We start from the raw sequence: 14569 nt of genomic DNA, 5'->3' as shown, positions 1-14569 counted from the left end.
ACTCTCACCCCGGAGCAGAAGGAGCTCATTCAACTGAGGAAAAAGGTATTAGAGCTGGATGCTCGCAACCTGAACCGAGAATGGAGCGTGGAGGAAATAACCCCCACTTCGATCAGCCCAGAGAAGCGGGTCCCTCGCAGTAGGTCAACGGCCGCAGAGGGGGGACCCAGCCCGGAGAGAGACAAGCGAGCACGAATCCAGGTTGTTCCAAATGATTCCCCATTTTGCTGGGAGATTCTGGAGGAACCCATGGAGAAGGTGAAGATGCCGAGCTGCAAGTACAATGGGACTACAACGCCCTAACGCTACATATCAGCTTTCGAGAATCATATGGTACTCTACACCTTGACGGACTTAGTCTGGTGTAAGGCTTTCCCACCAACTCTAGAGGGGCTGGCAGCGGAATGGTATGGCGCCATCCCAAAATGTTCTGTATACTCGTACAACCAGCTGAAGAGGATGTTCATGGAGCACTTCATAGCCCTGGTGGACAGAACTAAGATTACAACCAAGCAGATGTCCTTGGTTCAGGGAAAAGATGAGCCCTTGAGAGATTTTATCACTAGATTTAACAAGAAGGCAACAACCATTCCGAACATGAGCCAGGTGGTAGTACTATTGGCAATGCAGAGTGGTCTACTGCCAGGGTCACCCTTCAGGGCGCATACTGGGCGTAAGAGCCTCAAAACACTCGCGGAAGCGCTGGGTAAAGCGCACGAGTTCATCAAGGCAGACGAGACTCACAGGGCAATGCTGGGTAGGAAAGAAGCTAGGGACCTAGTCAGACGGGCAGAGGTCATCCGGGCAGAGAACAAACCCCATGGTGGACCAGCCAAGCAGAGCTGAGCAAACCCGCAGAGAAACGGACAGGGTTGCAGGGCTGAGAAGATCTGATCCGCGGAGAGGGCCAAGGCCTGGGAAGTTTGATCAATACACCCCACTGACCCATTCAAGATCTCACATATTCAGCGTGAAAAAAGCTGATGATAAGTGGCAGAGGCCCCCAAGGATGATAAACAAAAGCCGTGATACCAGTAGGTGGTGTGACTTCCATAGAGACCATGGCCACACCACTAAAGAGTGCACGCACTTGAAGGACAACATAGAAGACTTAATCAGGAGAGGATATCTGACCTAATTTAAGCAGTGTGATGATCCTCCCAGAAGGAGGGAGAAGGATAGAGTGGGTCGAGCTGACCGCGGAGGAGGTTATAGGGGTCCAGCTGGAGACAGGGATAGAGATGGCAAGCCAGAGGGCAGGGTGTATGTGATTAGTGGAGGACCAGTACATGGGGGAACAGATAAACAAAAGTTGGCCATGGAAAACTTTGAGCCTGCAAAAGAAGAAGTGGCCAGACCACTTCCCAGCAGAGGAGCATGTCACGGTCGAGCTCACAGAAGGTGACCCCTCAAGAACAGTGAAAATCGGGAAAGACATTGACCCAGGAGTGGGGGTCCACCTTATAGAGCTACTAAGAAAGAATAAAGACATTTTCGCATTTTCAGCAGATGAGATGCCCGTAATTGATCCAGCGGTCATGGTGCATAGGCTGAATGTAAAGGAGGATATTAGGCCAGTCAGGCAAAAAAACAAAGCTTCTCCACGGAGAAAAATCAGGCAAACCAGGAAGAGGTGGAAAAGCTCTTGGAAGCAGGATTTATCGAACCCTGTGACTATCCAAAATGGTTAGCCAACGTAGTCATGGTGAAGAAGGCAAATGGTTAGTTGAGAATGTGTGTTGATTTCACAGATCTTAACAAGGCCTGCCCGAAGGACTGCTACCCACTACCACGAATAGATCAACTGGTAGATTCAACGAGCGGGCACGCCTTGCTAAGCTTTATGGACACCTTCTCAGGGTACCAACAGATCAGCCTGCATGAGCCAGACAGGCAGAAAACTGCATTCATCACTGAAGGGGGAGTGTACAATTACATAGTTATGCCCTTTAGGCTGAAGAATGTAGGGGCAACTTTTTAGAAGGCAATGGATAAAGTGTTCCTTCATTAGAAAGGACGAAATGTAGAAGTATACGTTGACGACTCAATTGTCAAGAGCGTCACGCAGGCTGGACATATCATGGATTTAGCGGAAACATTCGCTACCTTGAACAAGTATAAGATCAAGCTCAACCCGAAGAAATGTGTCTTTGGAGTGAGCTCGGGAAAGTTCTTGGGTTTTCTAATCAGCGAGAGAGGAACAGATGCCAACCTAGAGAAGGTCGAAGTAGTTCTCAATCTGCCTGAGCCTAAGAGCATTAAGGATGTCATGCGATTGACTGTCAGAATGGCTGCACTGACCAGGTTCATTAGTAAGTCAACAGATAAAGCCTTACCATTCTATCAGCTATTGAAAGGAAACAGGGAATTCAAGTGGGGAGCCAAAGAGAAAGAAGCCTTTGAGGGCATCAAGGAGCATCTGACTAACCTCCCGACAATGATCAGCCCGGAGATGAGGGAAAGGCTACAGTTATACATCTCAGCATCAATACAAACAATCGCAGCTGTTCCGCTGGTAGAAAGACAAAAACAACAAAGGCCAATATATTTCGTGAGTCACGTGCTGACCGACGCAGAGCTAAGATACCCCCTATTTTAAAAGCTAGCCTTTGCAGTGGTCACGACAGCAAGAAAGCTAAAACCATACTTCGACGCACATATAATAGAGGTCGTCACAAACCACCCGCTGGAAAAAGCATTACAACAGATGGATGCATCAGGCAGACTCTTGAAATGTGCAATTGAACTTTCTGAGTATGAATTCGAGGTCAAGCCTAGAGCAGCCATCAAGGCACAAGATCTAGCAGACTTCATAGTGGAAGCCTTTTTGAGGAGAAAGAAGACGACATTGGAGTCTGGAAGGTGGAAGTGGATGGGTCCTCAGCCCAAACGGGGAGTGGAGCAGGAGTCATAATGACGTCTCCAGAAGGTAACATATTTGAGTATGCCATCAAGTTCAAGTTCAAAGCATCTGACAATGAAGCAGAGTACGAGGCGACGCTAGCAGGCTTGTGCATGAGCCTTGCAGCCGGGGCTCGCAAAGTACTCCTGCAGACTGATTCTCAGCTCATTGCCAGCCAGCTGCAGGGGGCATACGAGATAAGGGAACTCACTATGATGATATATGTGACCAAACTGAAAGAACTGGCAGCCCAGCTAGTCCATTTCCAGATACACTTATTTCCCCGAGCAGGAAACTCTCAGGCTGATGCCTTATCTAAGTTGGCTAGCTCCACTTTGCAAAGCCTCACAAGAACAGTGATGGTCGAAGTGTTAGAAGAAAGTAGCATTGTCGAAAAGGAGCAGGTAAACTGCATTGGGAGTCGGAGAGCCTGGTTCTCTGACATCTTGAAATACAAGCTTCATGGCTCGCTACCCGATTACGAAGTACAGGCTAAAAGGGTGAAGAAAGATGCAAATTGGTATGTGGTGATGAATGAAGAGCTCAAAAAGAAAGGCTTTTCAAAGCCATTGCTGCGGTGCATCCTAGAATGGGAGCAAGAGGGTATCATGGAAGAAGCCCACTCCGGGATATGTGCCAATCACATTGGCGGGAAAGCACTGGGAGTGGAGGTCCTTAGAAGAGGGGCATATTGGCCAACTCTCACACAAGATACGCTGGCGTATGTTAAAAATTGCGACAGGTGTCAGAAATATTCACCGGTCATAAATCAGCTAGCAAACGATTTGATGCCGATCCTCAGCCCGATCCCGTCTGCTTAGTGGGGAATGGACATATTAGGACCCTGCACCACTCGGTCGGCGGGCAGGAAGTATCTTATTGTGGCAGTTGATTACTTTACGAAGTGGATAGAAGCTGAGCCCACCAAATACATAAAGGCAACCCAGGTCAGAACATTTATATGGAAGAGCATCATCACCAGATTCGGGGTGCCACAGTGCATAGTCTTCGATCATGGGTTCCAGTTTGACTGCGACACCATAAAGGATTACTTGGGAGACATGGGCACCAAGTATGCAAGTGCCTCAGTCTGCCACGCGCAGAGCAATGGCCAAGCAGAAGCAGCAAACAAGCTAATCCTGACAGCCCTACAGAAGAAGTTGGAAGAATACAAAGGACTGTGGGCAGACTTAGTCCCAGAAGTCCTATGGGCGAATAGGACCACAGAGAAGGAGGCAACTAATAAAAGCCCTTTCACCTTGGCCTACGGGGTCGATGCAGTAGTCCCTGTGGAAGTACAAATCCCCAGCCTGAGGATACAGCATTATGAGCAGTAGGGGAATGAAAAGCGCATGCTGGAAGAGCTAGATTTCCTGCCAAAAGTAAGACTAAAAGCGGCCCTTAAGCTGGCAGCCCAGAAGAGCAGGATCTCAAAAGCTTTCAACAAGAGGGTCAAGCACAGGGAGCTCCTGCCTGTAGACCTAGTCCTCAGGAGGACAGCAGCAGTTGGAAGAGGAAATCAGCATGGAAACCTGTCAGCAAACTGGGAAGGCCCTTTCATCATCCATGAGCAGGTTGGCCCCGGAGCGTTCCTCCTTGTAGATCAAGAAGGTCAGGTCTTAAGAAACAGTTTCAATGCTGATGTGTTAAAGAAATACTTTGTTTAATTAGCTCGAAATATAGCTGCTTTAAGCTTGATGCACTTTACTCAGTCTATGTCATGTTAATTAAGGCATTTAAGCCATTTCTATTCAATGAAATACAAGCCTCTGCGTGAGGAGTATGTTGCATAAATCTGTTTAAATATAGTATGCCCAAGCATCATATACTAACATGCAGAAATCAAACAAGAATGATAGTAAAGTGTTAGAGGTAAGAAGCACCCTAGCACAAAATAACAACACAAGGACATCCCACCTTAAAACCTCACCTCACCTGCGAAAAGCAAAACAGGGCACTTCCTCAGGGACGCCTGAGGGGGAGCCTGACACGTTCAGCTTGAGCAGGGGAGAGAGGAGGAAAAGAAGAGATAAGCTACATGGGCAACACTAAGGTCTTTTTAGTCCCATTCAGCACATCTCTTCGAGGGCGAGAGCGGCCAAGCTAAAAGCCCTTACAAAAGAAGTAAGTAGGTAGCGTAAACAAGCTGATTGACATAAATAAGTCTCAGCACGAATAAGCTGAATGACATAAACAAGTCTCAGCACGAATAAGCTGAATGACACAAATAAGTCTCAGCACAAACAAGCTGATTGACATAAATAAGTCTCAGCACGAACAAGCTGATTGACACAAACAAGTCTCAGCAAGGGTAAGTCAAACAACGCTAAACTAAGTATACTAGACAGCACGCAGACGAAACCTTTGGCCAAAGCCAAATGAAGTATGCAGTGCAGAAATACTTGAAGCATGAAGAAAAGGAAAGATAAAATTTCTCTTCTACGTCAACTGCTATGTGCTAAAGGCTGGTGAGACAGAGGAGAGTGGAATTTCGTGTGTAGGGGTGAAATCTGCAAATCTACGAAGGAAGGGTCAGATTAAAACCCCCCTTGGGGGGGGAAGGAACAAAGAGATTGGCTGCCCCTTGCTTTCTTTCCCTACCTTTTTTGGAGTCCGGGAAAAAAGCGGGGGCAGAAACAAGCAAGGTCTCGTACAATCCCATAAAAAAACAAAAAGCAAAGAAGACTTCCTCAACTTATTGAGACAAAACGAATGGCTAGCTTAGTCTTTGAACAAGGAAGGATAGAAATCACTTGCTTCTTCCTTAAACGTTATAACAAAGCCCCTGCTGAAACGCAGCAGAACGCAAAAGGAGCAGAAAAGCGCTAAACAACCAAATCGAAGGGATAGGGAGGACCAACCTACGAGGCCCCACCAAATGTAATAAAGATACTGCAGCGCTAAAAGATCTGGATATTGCTAAGAAACGCTTAGTTCCAAGAAAATGTGCAAACAATGAAATAAACAGCAGGCAAATCAGTAGAAGAATATCATAAAGAGCATACATTATAAAGCTGAACCCCTGCCCACCAAGGCAGCGTAAACATTAAGCAGAACAGTTACAGAACAAATAAAGCCGAGCCCTGGTCCACTAGGACAAGGAAACACTCAACAAGTAAAGTTAGGAGAATACAATATTTAAGTTAAGCTGGGCAGACCCAGCAACAAAAGACAAAGTATCCTGAAAATACACAGAGAAATATAATCTTTGGCAGCTATGCACCCGAAAGATAGTAATAAAAACTACCTAGTTACAACAGATCTGGGTAAGGGAAACTTAGAAGAACTAGTGGAGTAGGAGGGTGACAGCCGCCATAACCTTTATTGATCATCGGTCAGAGACTCCACTCCAATAGCTGCAGCAACGTCAGGACAGAGAGGCACCTCTAAGTTCAGCACAGCCTGATTGGGAATCTTGCAGCCCGCAGCGCGAGGGTGATCAGTAGGGAGATCGAACAAACCAGCTTCAACCTTAGCCCAGAAGGCGTTAAAGCGAGCCTGTTGCTCTTCACCCTCACCATACAAACTGCTGACACATCGAGCCGCGGCTTCCCACCCTCCATCATGGCGTTCAGCAAGGAGTTTGGCAAAAGCAGGAGAGAGCGCAAAAGACTTGAGCGCCTCCCTCCTAGCAGCCTCCAGCGCAGTAGCGTGCGCAACCTACAAGTCTGCCACCTCCGCCTCTAACGTCTTCACCCAGGCCTGAGAAGTCCCCAACTGCTCTTGGCAGTCTTTCAGCTTGGTCTGAGTGAGCTGAAATCTCCCAATTGGAGCTGCAAGGCATCCGCCTTCTCTCTCAGAGAAGTCACCTCAAAAGCCATAGCATCCTTCTCAGCCTGAGCCTGCCGAGCCTCCAGAGTCTTCTGGGAAAGGGTTATGCCTTGGTTCTGGTACTCCTTCTCCACTGACAGCAAAGCATTTGACAAATCCCCCACAGACATAACAAGCTGTAGTAAAGGCAGAAAAGAAGAGTTAGCCAAAGTAAGAGCTAACAGAGGAAGTCAACAACGAAAAATAAAATATGGTAACTAGTAAGGAAAGACAACAGCTGCAACACAAGCAAAGAAAAGCTGAAACAAGAAAAAGAGAAACAAAAAGCAGAGACTAACCTTCTGCAAGTCATGGCCGGTAGTAGCCACTGGAAGGCTGATTGAGCTACGCGTAGAATCCGCAGGGAGACGAACCCCCTGAGTCAGACGGTATCCCAAAATACAACCCTTCTGAGGGTCGTCTACATATAAAGACTCATCAGCCTCACATTCATCAAAGGCCGAAAAGGAGCGTTCTCAGCTCCAGAAGGGCAGAGTATAGGGCGCAAATGGATGTCAATGGGGACCTCAGCAAACTCAATGGCCCCAGTTGGGCGGAAAGTCCCTCCAGCAGAAAGAGAGGACGCAGAAAGAGGGTTCTCAAAGGCATCACCCAGGAACTGGTGAATGCAGCGGTTAAGCTCACTGGAATTCTGAGTATCTCCCCCACCAATGTTCCCACCTGGGTGCCCAGTGTTGGCAGATGTGAAAGCAAAAGGGTTTGGGCCAGGAGAGATGCGAGCCTTCTTCGCCTCAGGCTCATCCCTGGCAGGGGCAGAAGACATACGATCGTCCTCCAGGTCAATCACTGGACGATCTTGCTGAAGAGAGCCCGTAGCCCGAGAGAGCCCACCCCGGGTGGCGCTTCGGAGCCGCCCCTTCAGCCCGTAGGGACGCGGCGGGATCCTTGGAAGCTCCATGGCAGCTTCATCAGGGAGCTGAAAATTAGTAGCTGCAGCTGAAGGGATTGCAGCGTCCTTCGCAGCAGTAGTATCAACAGTAGAAGTAGGATAGAGCAGAACATGCTCAGCAAAGGACACGGGTTTTTCACTCGCAGCAGTGGTCTCAATCCCCTTAGATGGAAATTGGAGAACACTGTCAGCAAAATCATCGGCAGTATCATTTGGTTCTTCAGAAGCTTGTTCACGTTGCCTTTTGACAGCAGAAGTTTTAGGTGCCACCCGGCCGGAAGCCGCGACAGACTACTTATAAAGGGAAGTAGTAGGCGCCACTAACGCCTCAGACTCAGAAGCCACCTTTCGAGGAGCAGGGCGAGTCTCACGCCTACTCCCAACAATAGAAGACGAGGGCTCTGGCTCAGCGCGGCTGGACCCAGCACGCTCACCAGTGGCCACAGTACCAAAAGTAGCCCGCAGCTCGGCGGGAGCCAAACGCGCCTCACCCTTCTGGGAGCCCGCATACACCTCCAGCGTATCAAAGAGCTGAGGAAGGTTCTCAGGGGTGGCAGTGATGGGGTCCTTCTAGTTATCAGCCAGCCCGAGCATGCCTTTGTCCAACTTGTCATAACCTAAAAACACAAAATGACAAAAAGTCAAGAATAAAAAAAAGGAGAAGGAAGGAAGAAAGAAAAGAAGGAAAACAAGAGAAAGACAAAAGACAGAAAGAGCTTACCAGACTCATGTGTACGACACAAACGCATGGCAGAAAGTTGCTCATTACCCACAATGTAAATGCAGTTAGGCAGCCAGACTTTGGGAAATTTGGAGTCACTTGTCCCCGCTCCCTGCAGAGCCTCAAATGCCTCTGTCTCACGAGCAGGTTTGGAAGGAGAAACTGTGACCCCAGCCATGTTGGTGCGAATGTCTCTGAAGTTGCGAGGAGCAGCAAAGTTGGAAGGCACCTTCACCCAGAAAAACTTACCAGTCCAGTCCCTGAAACGCCCAAGTTTTGGATAGGACAAGACTCTGCTCTCTTTGGGAGCAACATAATACCACCCTGACTCAGTCCCGGAGGCTGATCTTTTCAGGCTCATGAGAGACTTGAACAAATGTAGATACTCAGGGTACCTCCGAAACCTCAGAAACCACAGCAAGCAAATCAGAGTGTGGAGGGAGGCAGGATGAATCAGAGATATACAGATGTTAAAAGCAAGCAACAACTTCTCTAAAGTAGGGTCTAAAGGGAACCTCAAACCCAAGTCAAGCTGTGAAGCAAAGACAGCAATATGACCTGGAAGAGGGGCTGATAACTTAGCACCATTACCAGGCAGAACCAGCTCGTAGCCCTCCCCAAAAGCGTAAAATTTCTGCCCAATAGCAGCTAGGTCCAGTCTCTTAGCGTCCTTACGCCAACCGGAATCTAGCACGCAGCTCTTAGGCCCCTAGCGCTTGTCGTCAAGGAAGAACTCAATTTTTCCCTCCTCTACGGGCTCAACAACGTAAGTAGGTTGGCAGTCGAAGTATGAGCGATCACCAGGAGATTCAGCCATCCTACTTGATTGAATTTCTGTGGAGGGAGAAGGTGTTGGAGTCCTAGTATTCCCACCATGCACTACATAATGATCAAACCGATGCATGTCAGCCATGTCATCAAGCCAAGCATAACTGTTTAAGGGCTGAACATGGGGAATGAGGCTAACAAGGGACATATCAGGGGGATTGGCCTTAACAGCATCAGCCAACACTTGATGGCGCATTGCGCGCATCCTTAGACGGGTAAGATGGGATAAGGGAACCCCGTCCAGCGTAAGCACCCGCTCACAGTAAGGATCAAAGAAATCGGGACGGGGTCTACACCGGAAAGGGTGAAATGCACTACCCTCAACCGGACGACTACTACCTGACCTAGACGCAGCAGCGGGAGTCGCAGCAGTACCCATCCCGCTCGCAGCGGGGGAAGGATCAGAAGGCAAAACAGTTTGTAAAGGGGTAGGAGAAAAAGAAGAAGTGTGCGCAGGGCGCTCACCTGAAAGAGAAGATCGGGAAGAGGAGGAATCTGACCCTGTAGCCGTTTGAGGCTCACTCATATTCTGGCTATCAGAGGCGTCAGACATTATGAAATCTACAAAGGAATGCAAGCCCGCAAAAGGAGAAAAAAGCAATGGGGCACCAGAAAATCAACGAATCAGTTTAGAGGCAATGAAGGAATAAGTAGGAAAAAGCCAAGAATGCAAATACAACAACAAAAGAGAAAAAATGGGAACAGCCACAATTGGAAAGAATCAAAAGGCACAATCTTGTGAAGAATAAGAAAAAAGAAGCAAAATTGGGTATATACAAACAACAAAAGGTACAAAGTAAGTACCTTTAGGGAAAAAAGTTGCAGAAGCAACAGAGTACAACAACAATGGCGGAGACAAAGGCCCAAGCAAGATGAAAATTCAAGTCTGCAGTTAAGAAGAACAAAGAAGGAAGAAGTCAGTAAAAGAGAATGAATTAAAGGAGAAAAAGCAAGTAAAGCGAAAATTAAAGCAAAAACAAAGATGAAGAAGCAGGAACTTACCACAACAATGGAGGATCGAGGACGCTTGACAGAGGAAGACCAAAGAGCAAAAATTTTGAAATGACGAAATAATGAAGAGGGAAGATGAAAAATTGGGGGCGTAAAAAGAAATAAGTTAAACAGGGGGGACAGTGAAATTAATACGGAGTAGATGGGCAGCTAGACTAAAGGCAAAGCCAAACCGCCATGTCACTTCAGTAAAATCAAACTGACAGCCCGGATTGCCAACACGTGTCCCACTCATGCAAATGTGATTCCCGCCCAAAAAAAAAATCCTTAAACCCATTTGAGAAGAGAGCACTTCAGCGGGAGTGATCGAAAATCCTCTCTCCAAGTTCGTCAATTTTCAAACTTCAGCGAAAGTGATCAAAAATCCTCTCTACAAGCTCGTTATTTCTCGGACTTCAGCGGGAGTGATCAAAATTCCCCTCTACGGGCTCTTCACTCTTCAAGTCTGGAGCAAACGTCACCATACACGCGATAGGGCAGCAGACTCGTCAACAGCATTACCTGACCTCCCAAGCCCCAGGGCACGCTAACACCCTAGAGGCTTGAGGGGCTAGGAGTGTCAAGGTTATTTCAGTCAGACGACTGATGTGTGTCATAAATGGCACACATTTGATGAGCATTTAGGTCCTTTTTATCCTCTTTTCATAGCTTTCTTGCTCAATAAATGTTCGATTTTATGCTTTCTCTCTCTATTCTACCTTTCTTCTCTTATTTTACGGCTTTTGAGCATTTCTATGGTTTGCTAGTATTTTCTCTTTTATTTCTTTTATTTTTGTTATTTTAGTTGTTTTCTCTTTATTCTAGATTTTATAGATTTAGTTTTATTTTACTTTAGTTTATTTGATTTTATTTTCATTTCATTTTCTTTACTTTATTTTATTTTCATTTTATTATATTTTCCTTCCTTTATTATTTTCATTTTCATTTATTTCTTTTACTTTTATTTATTGGTTTTAGTTTTATTTCACTTTATTTTATTTCTCGGTTTTATGTGTGTTTTGTAGGTGTTTGTTCCAAGTCCAATTTGGTGCTAGCTACTGCATGGTTGAGCCTTCATCACCATCATGGTGATGATGGTGATGGTGATTACAGCAGGCAGGAACTTCTCCTTATTTCCCCTGCTCCTCAATCCAGCTACAACTCCTCACATCAACAACAATTACTCTCCTCATAGCTGCTGTCTCCACGCAACAACATCAGCTCCACCAATACTCACCCCTCAACGCACACTCCACCACCACACAAATCAACCCTGCTGCCCCTGCTCCACACACGCAGCCACCGTCACCGCAGCCCCCTATTTCAGCCACCAATTTCCTCCATTTGCGCCACCTCTTCCAGCAAACACCAACAACACCAGTCAGCCACCAGTAGCAACCTTCGCCACTTCCCCTGCTCCCGCAACACTCACCGATTGCACCACCATTTCCCCTGTTTTCCTAGCCACCGCAACGCCACCAATCGAACCCCCAAATCAACTCAGCCACCCACGCATCACCGCGGCTCCCGCATCAATCAACAGCCACCAATTCCACCTTCTACCTCACACAACAACAACAATTGAAGCAACTCCAAGCAGCGGCGCAGCTCCAGCAAGCTTCCGTAACAATTGCGCCACCTATCACCTCCGGCAGCACCACCGCAGCTCCGACTTCATTTGTACCTCAGCAGGTGTGGGCGCACATTTAAAGAATGCGGCCGCACATAGCTGGGTTTGAGTTGAAGCATTGATTGATGATGAAGCGTTCAGCTGGGTTCGATTTGGGTGCACATGGGATTAATTCCCATCCTTGAAGCTCAGTTTCGATTTGCTTGAAGGGAATTTTCATTTCTTAATTTCCCTTTTATTTTCTATTTTTCTTTTTCCCTTCCTTTTCTTTTCTTATTTTTATTTCTATTTCTTTTCTTATCCTTTCCTTTTATTTTTATTTCCTTTTCTCTTTTATTTTATTTTCTTTTCTCTTTTATTTTCTTTTAATCCTTGTATTTATAAATACCCATCTTAGGGTAGAGAGAGGAACAATTAGACAATTAGAGAATTAGATTAGATTAGATTTTAGAGAGAGAAAAACATTAGTTCTTAGCATTTTAGAGAGAGAAAATGTGGGTTTGATGATTGATGATTGAAGATTGCTACATTTGATTTGATTTCTATGAAGTTTGTAAGGATTCTTTACTCTTTAATGCAATTTAATGTTTGATTTCATTAGTATTGTTGTTTGATTTGGATAATTGATAGTTTGATTGATTTTGATTGAATTTGTTGGTTTCAATTGATGAATTTGGGTATGATGATTAGCTTAGCTTTGATTTTGATGTTTTTCATGGATTGTGAGTAGTTTTATTGCTAGGGTAGTGGTGAAGCATGTGTTGATGATGAATTGAGATTAATTTGGGGGAAATTGATTGAGTTGATAATGTAATTAAATTGGTTGATTGATTTTGTGCATGTGTGTGCTTGATTAGGCTTGATCACCCTTGTTATTCACACTAGATTGCATTGTGAGTTCACATTGATACGGACCATTGATTTGTAACTTACATTTACTCGATTGATATATCTTGTGATGTTTCCTAGCTAGTGTTTGATGTAGTTGACGCTAATTAGACCTCTAAGGGAATAGCTTGATGTACTCTCTTGGTTGCAATTTCGGTTTTCCCTCACATTGCTTGACTTGATTGGTTGATTCCCCAAGTTGATTGAACTTCATTGTTGATGCATGTGGATCCATTCCCCTAGTGCCTTTGCATTTGATTAGTTCAAGCTTTTTGCATTACCTGGATTAGCTCTAGTTTCTACTATAAACCCCTTATTTGACTTCGGAATAGCTTGACCTAGGCAATATACATTCGACCTCCATTCCCTTGGGTTCGACCTTGACTTACCACTACACTTAATAGGGGTTAGTTGAGTTACAAATTTTGTTTGATTGGGTGGGGTGGTAGCCCAACGACCTGACGTTCTTCATCCCATCAAAATGGCGCCGTTGCCGGGGAATGGTGCCGGGGAATGGTGCTTTGAGTGCATGTTGTTATTGAGTCTATTCCACTCTATTTGCAAAATACAAAAAGATTTTACACTTTAGGCTACACTTGTAGCAGTGCTACTAATATTTTCTTTGTGTTTTGTATGCATAGATCCCAAGTCATGGGAGAACATCCAAGAGTTGCCTTGAAGGAACTAGGAGTGCCCGGTGCATATAGGTTTGAGAGCGGCATAGCTCCACCTACAACACCGGAAATTGACTTTGAAATTCGGCCGGCAATGATCACCCTAATTGAGAGGAGACAATATAGTGGGGCTAAGAATGAGAGCCCATTGAACCATCTTAAGGAGTTTGAAAAATATTGCAACACTATCAATGTCAATGGAGTTTCTCAAGAGTTTATCCGCCTTAAGTTGTTCCTTTTCTCTCTCATAGGAAGATCTTTGGAATGGCTAGACAAAGAAGTGAAGCCCAATTCCTTGAAGACATGGGATGATGTCACAAAAGCTTTCTTGTCCCGTTTCTACCCACCAAAGAAGACGGCGGAGGCTAGAGCCTTAATCCAAAGTTTTAAGCAATTGCCTAGAGAGAATCTTTATGAAGCATGGGAGAGGTACAAGGACTACCAAAGGGAATGCCCTCACCACGGAATTCCAACATACCAAGTGATCCAAATCTTCTATAGTGGTTTAAGCTTTCAAGGTAGATCGAGCCTAGATGCCGGAGCCGGAGGACCGATTATGAACAACACGGAAGAAGAGGTTGTGGATGTAATAGACGATGTGGTAAGGAATTACATGGATTGGCATGATGTAGAGAGGGAGTCGGCAAGCACAAGTTGTTCAACCGATCAATCTTATGTCATTAACGATTTGTCCACAATGGTCTCGGAATTAGAAAAGGAGGTGAATTCTCTCAAGAACAAGCTCGAGAGTCCTTCACAAGCTTCTAGTCTTCCCTCCCAATTTAAGGGGAGAGGTACATCTTCCTACTCTAACCCTCTTTTTGCTTCTTGTTGCATGATTAGAGAATGCTTGGTTTGTGATATGTGTAGAACGAATGATCGTGATGCTTCTAATTGCCCCAATGTTCCTTGTGATAGATATGATGGATATGAGAATGTGCATGTGAATTGTGATGATAATAATGATTTTGGACCTAGATTTAATGCTCAAAAGATTGTTGGGAATAGGAATTATCACAATAATGGGAGCTATGATGATTACAACCAAAAGAGTGGTTATGGTAACCGTGTGACCCAAGAATTTTGTGGTAACCATAATAACTTTTGTTGTAATGATCAAAGCCATGGCCAAGAATATGGGGATCATAACCAAGGTTATGGTAACCGTAATCAAAATTCCGGCCAAAATCATGGTAAGGGTAATTGGAGTAATCAA

The 14569-nt window shown here is 45.6% G+C and overlaps 2 protein-coding genes and 1 non-coding gene across 3 annotated transcripts; 2 read left to right on the top strand and 1 right to left on the bottom strand.

Annotated features, from left to right (window-relative positions):
* Positions 1–330: 330 nt before the first annotated feature.
* LOC145596898 (uncharacterized) lies at positions 331–846 on the top strand. The gene has a single exon (XM_081653088.1). It carries the CDS (start codon positions 331–333, stop codon positions 844–846), a length of 516 nt encoding a protein of 171 aa, XP_081509214.1.
* A 2067-nt stretch (positions 847–2913) lies between these two features.
* Positions 2914–4679, top strand: LOC145596896 (uncharacterized). Its single transcript, XM_081653087.1, has 2 exons — positions 2914–3623; positions 4574–4679. Exons 1-2 carry the CDS (start codon positions 2914–2916, stop codon positions 4677–4679), a joined length of 816 nt encoding a protein of 271 aa, XP_081509213.1.
* Positions 4680–13715: 9036 nt separating this feature from the next.
* Positions 13716–13821, bottom strand: LOC145599927 (small nucleolar RNA R71). The gene has a single exon (XR_014104173.1). It is a non-coding gene; the product is annotated as a small nucleolar RNA R71 (small nucleolar RNA).
* Positions 13822–14569: the final 748 nt, after the last annotated feature.

Source organism: Chenopodium album, chromosome 20, assembly GCF_948465745.1.
Source record: "Chenopodium album chromosome 20, dcCheAlbu1.1, whole genome shotgun sequence".
NCBI classification, from domain to species: Eukaryota; Viridiplantae; Streptophyta; class Magnoliopsida; order Caryophyllales; family Amaranthaceae; genus Chenopodium; species Chenopodium album.
This window is presented reverse-complemented; position numbering and strand designations above follow the sequence as displayed.

What these genes read in the sequence shown, in the direction of transcription:
- LOC145596896 (XM_081653087.1), top strand. Translation starts at nt 2,914, where the DNA reads ATGACGTCTCCAGAAGGTAACATATTTGAGTATGCCATCAAGTTCAAG. An exon ending in CTCACACAAGATACGCTGGC is followed by an intron (nt 3,624 to 4,573) that starts GTATGTTAAAAA and finishes TTGTTTAATTAG; the next exon opens with CTCGAAATATAGCTGCTTTA.
- LOC145596898 (XM_081653088.1), top strand. Translation starts at nt 331, where the DNA reads ATGGTACTCTACACCTTGACGGACTTAGTCTGGTGTAAGGCTTTCCCA.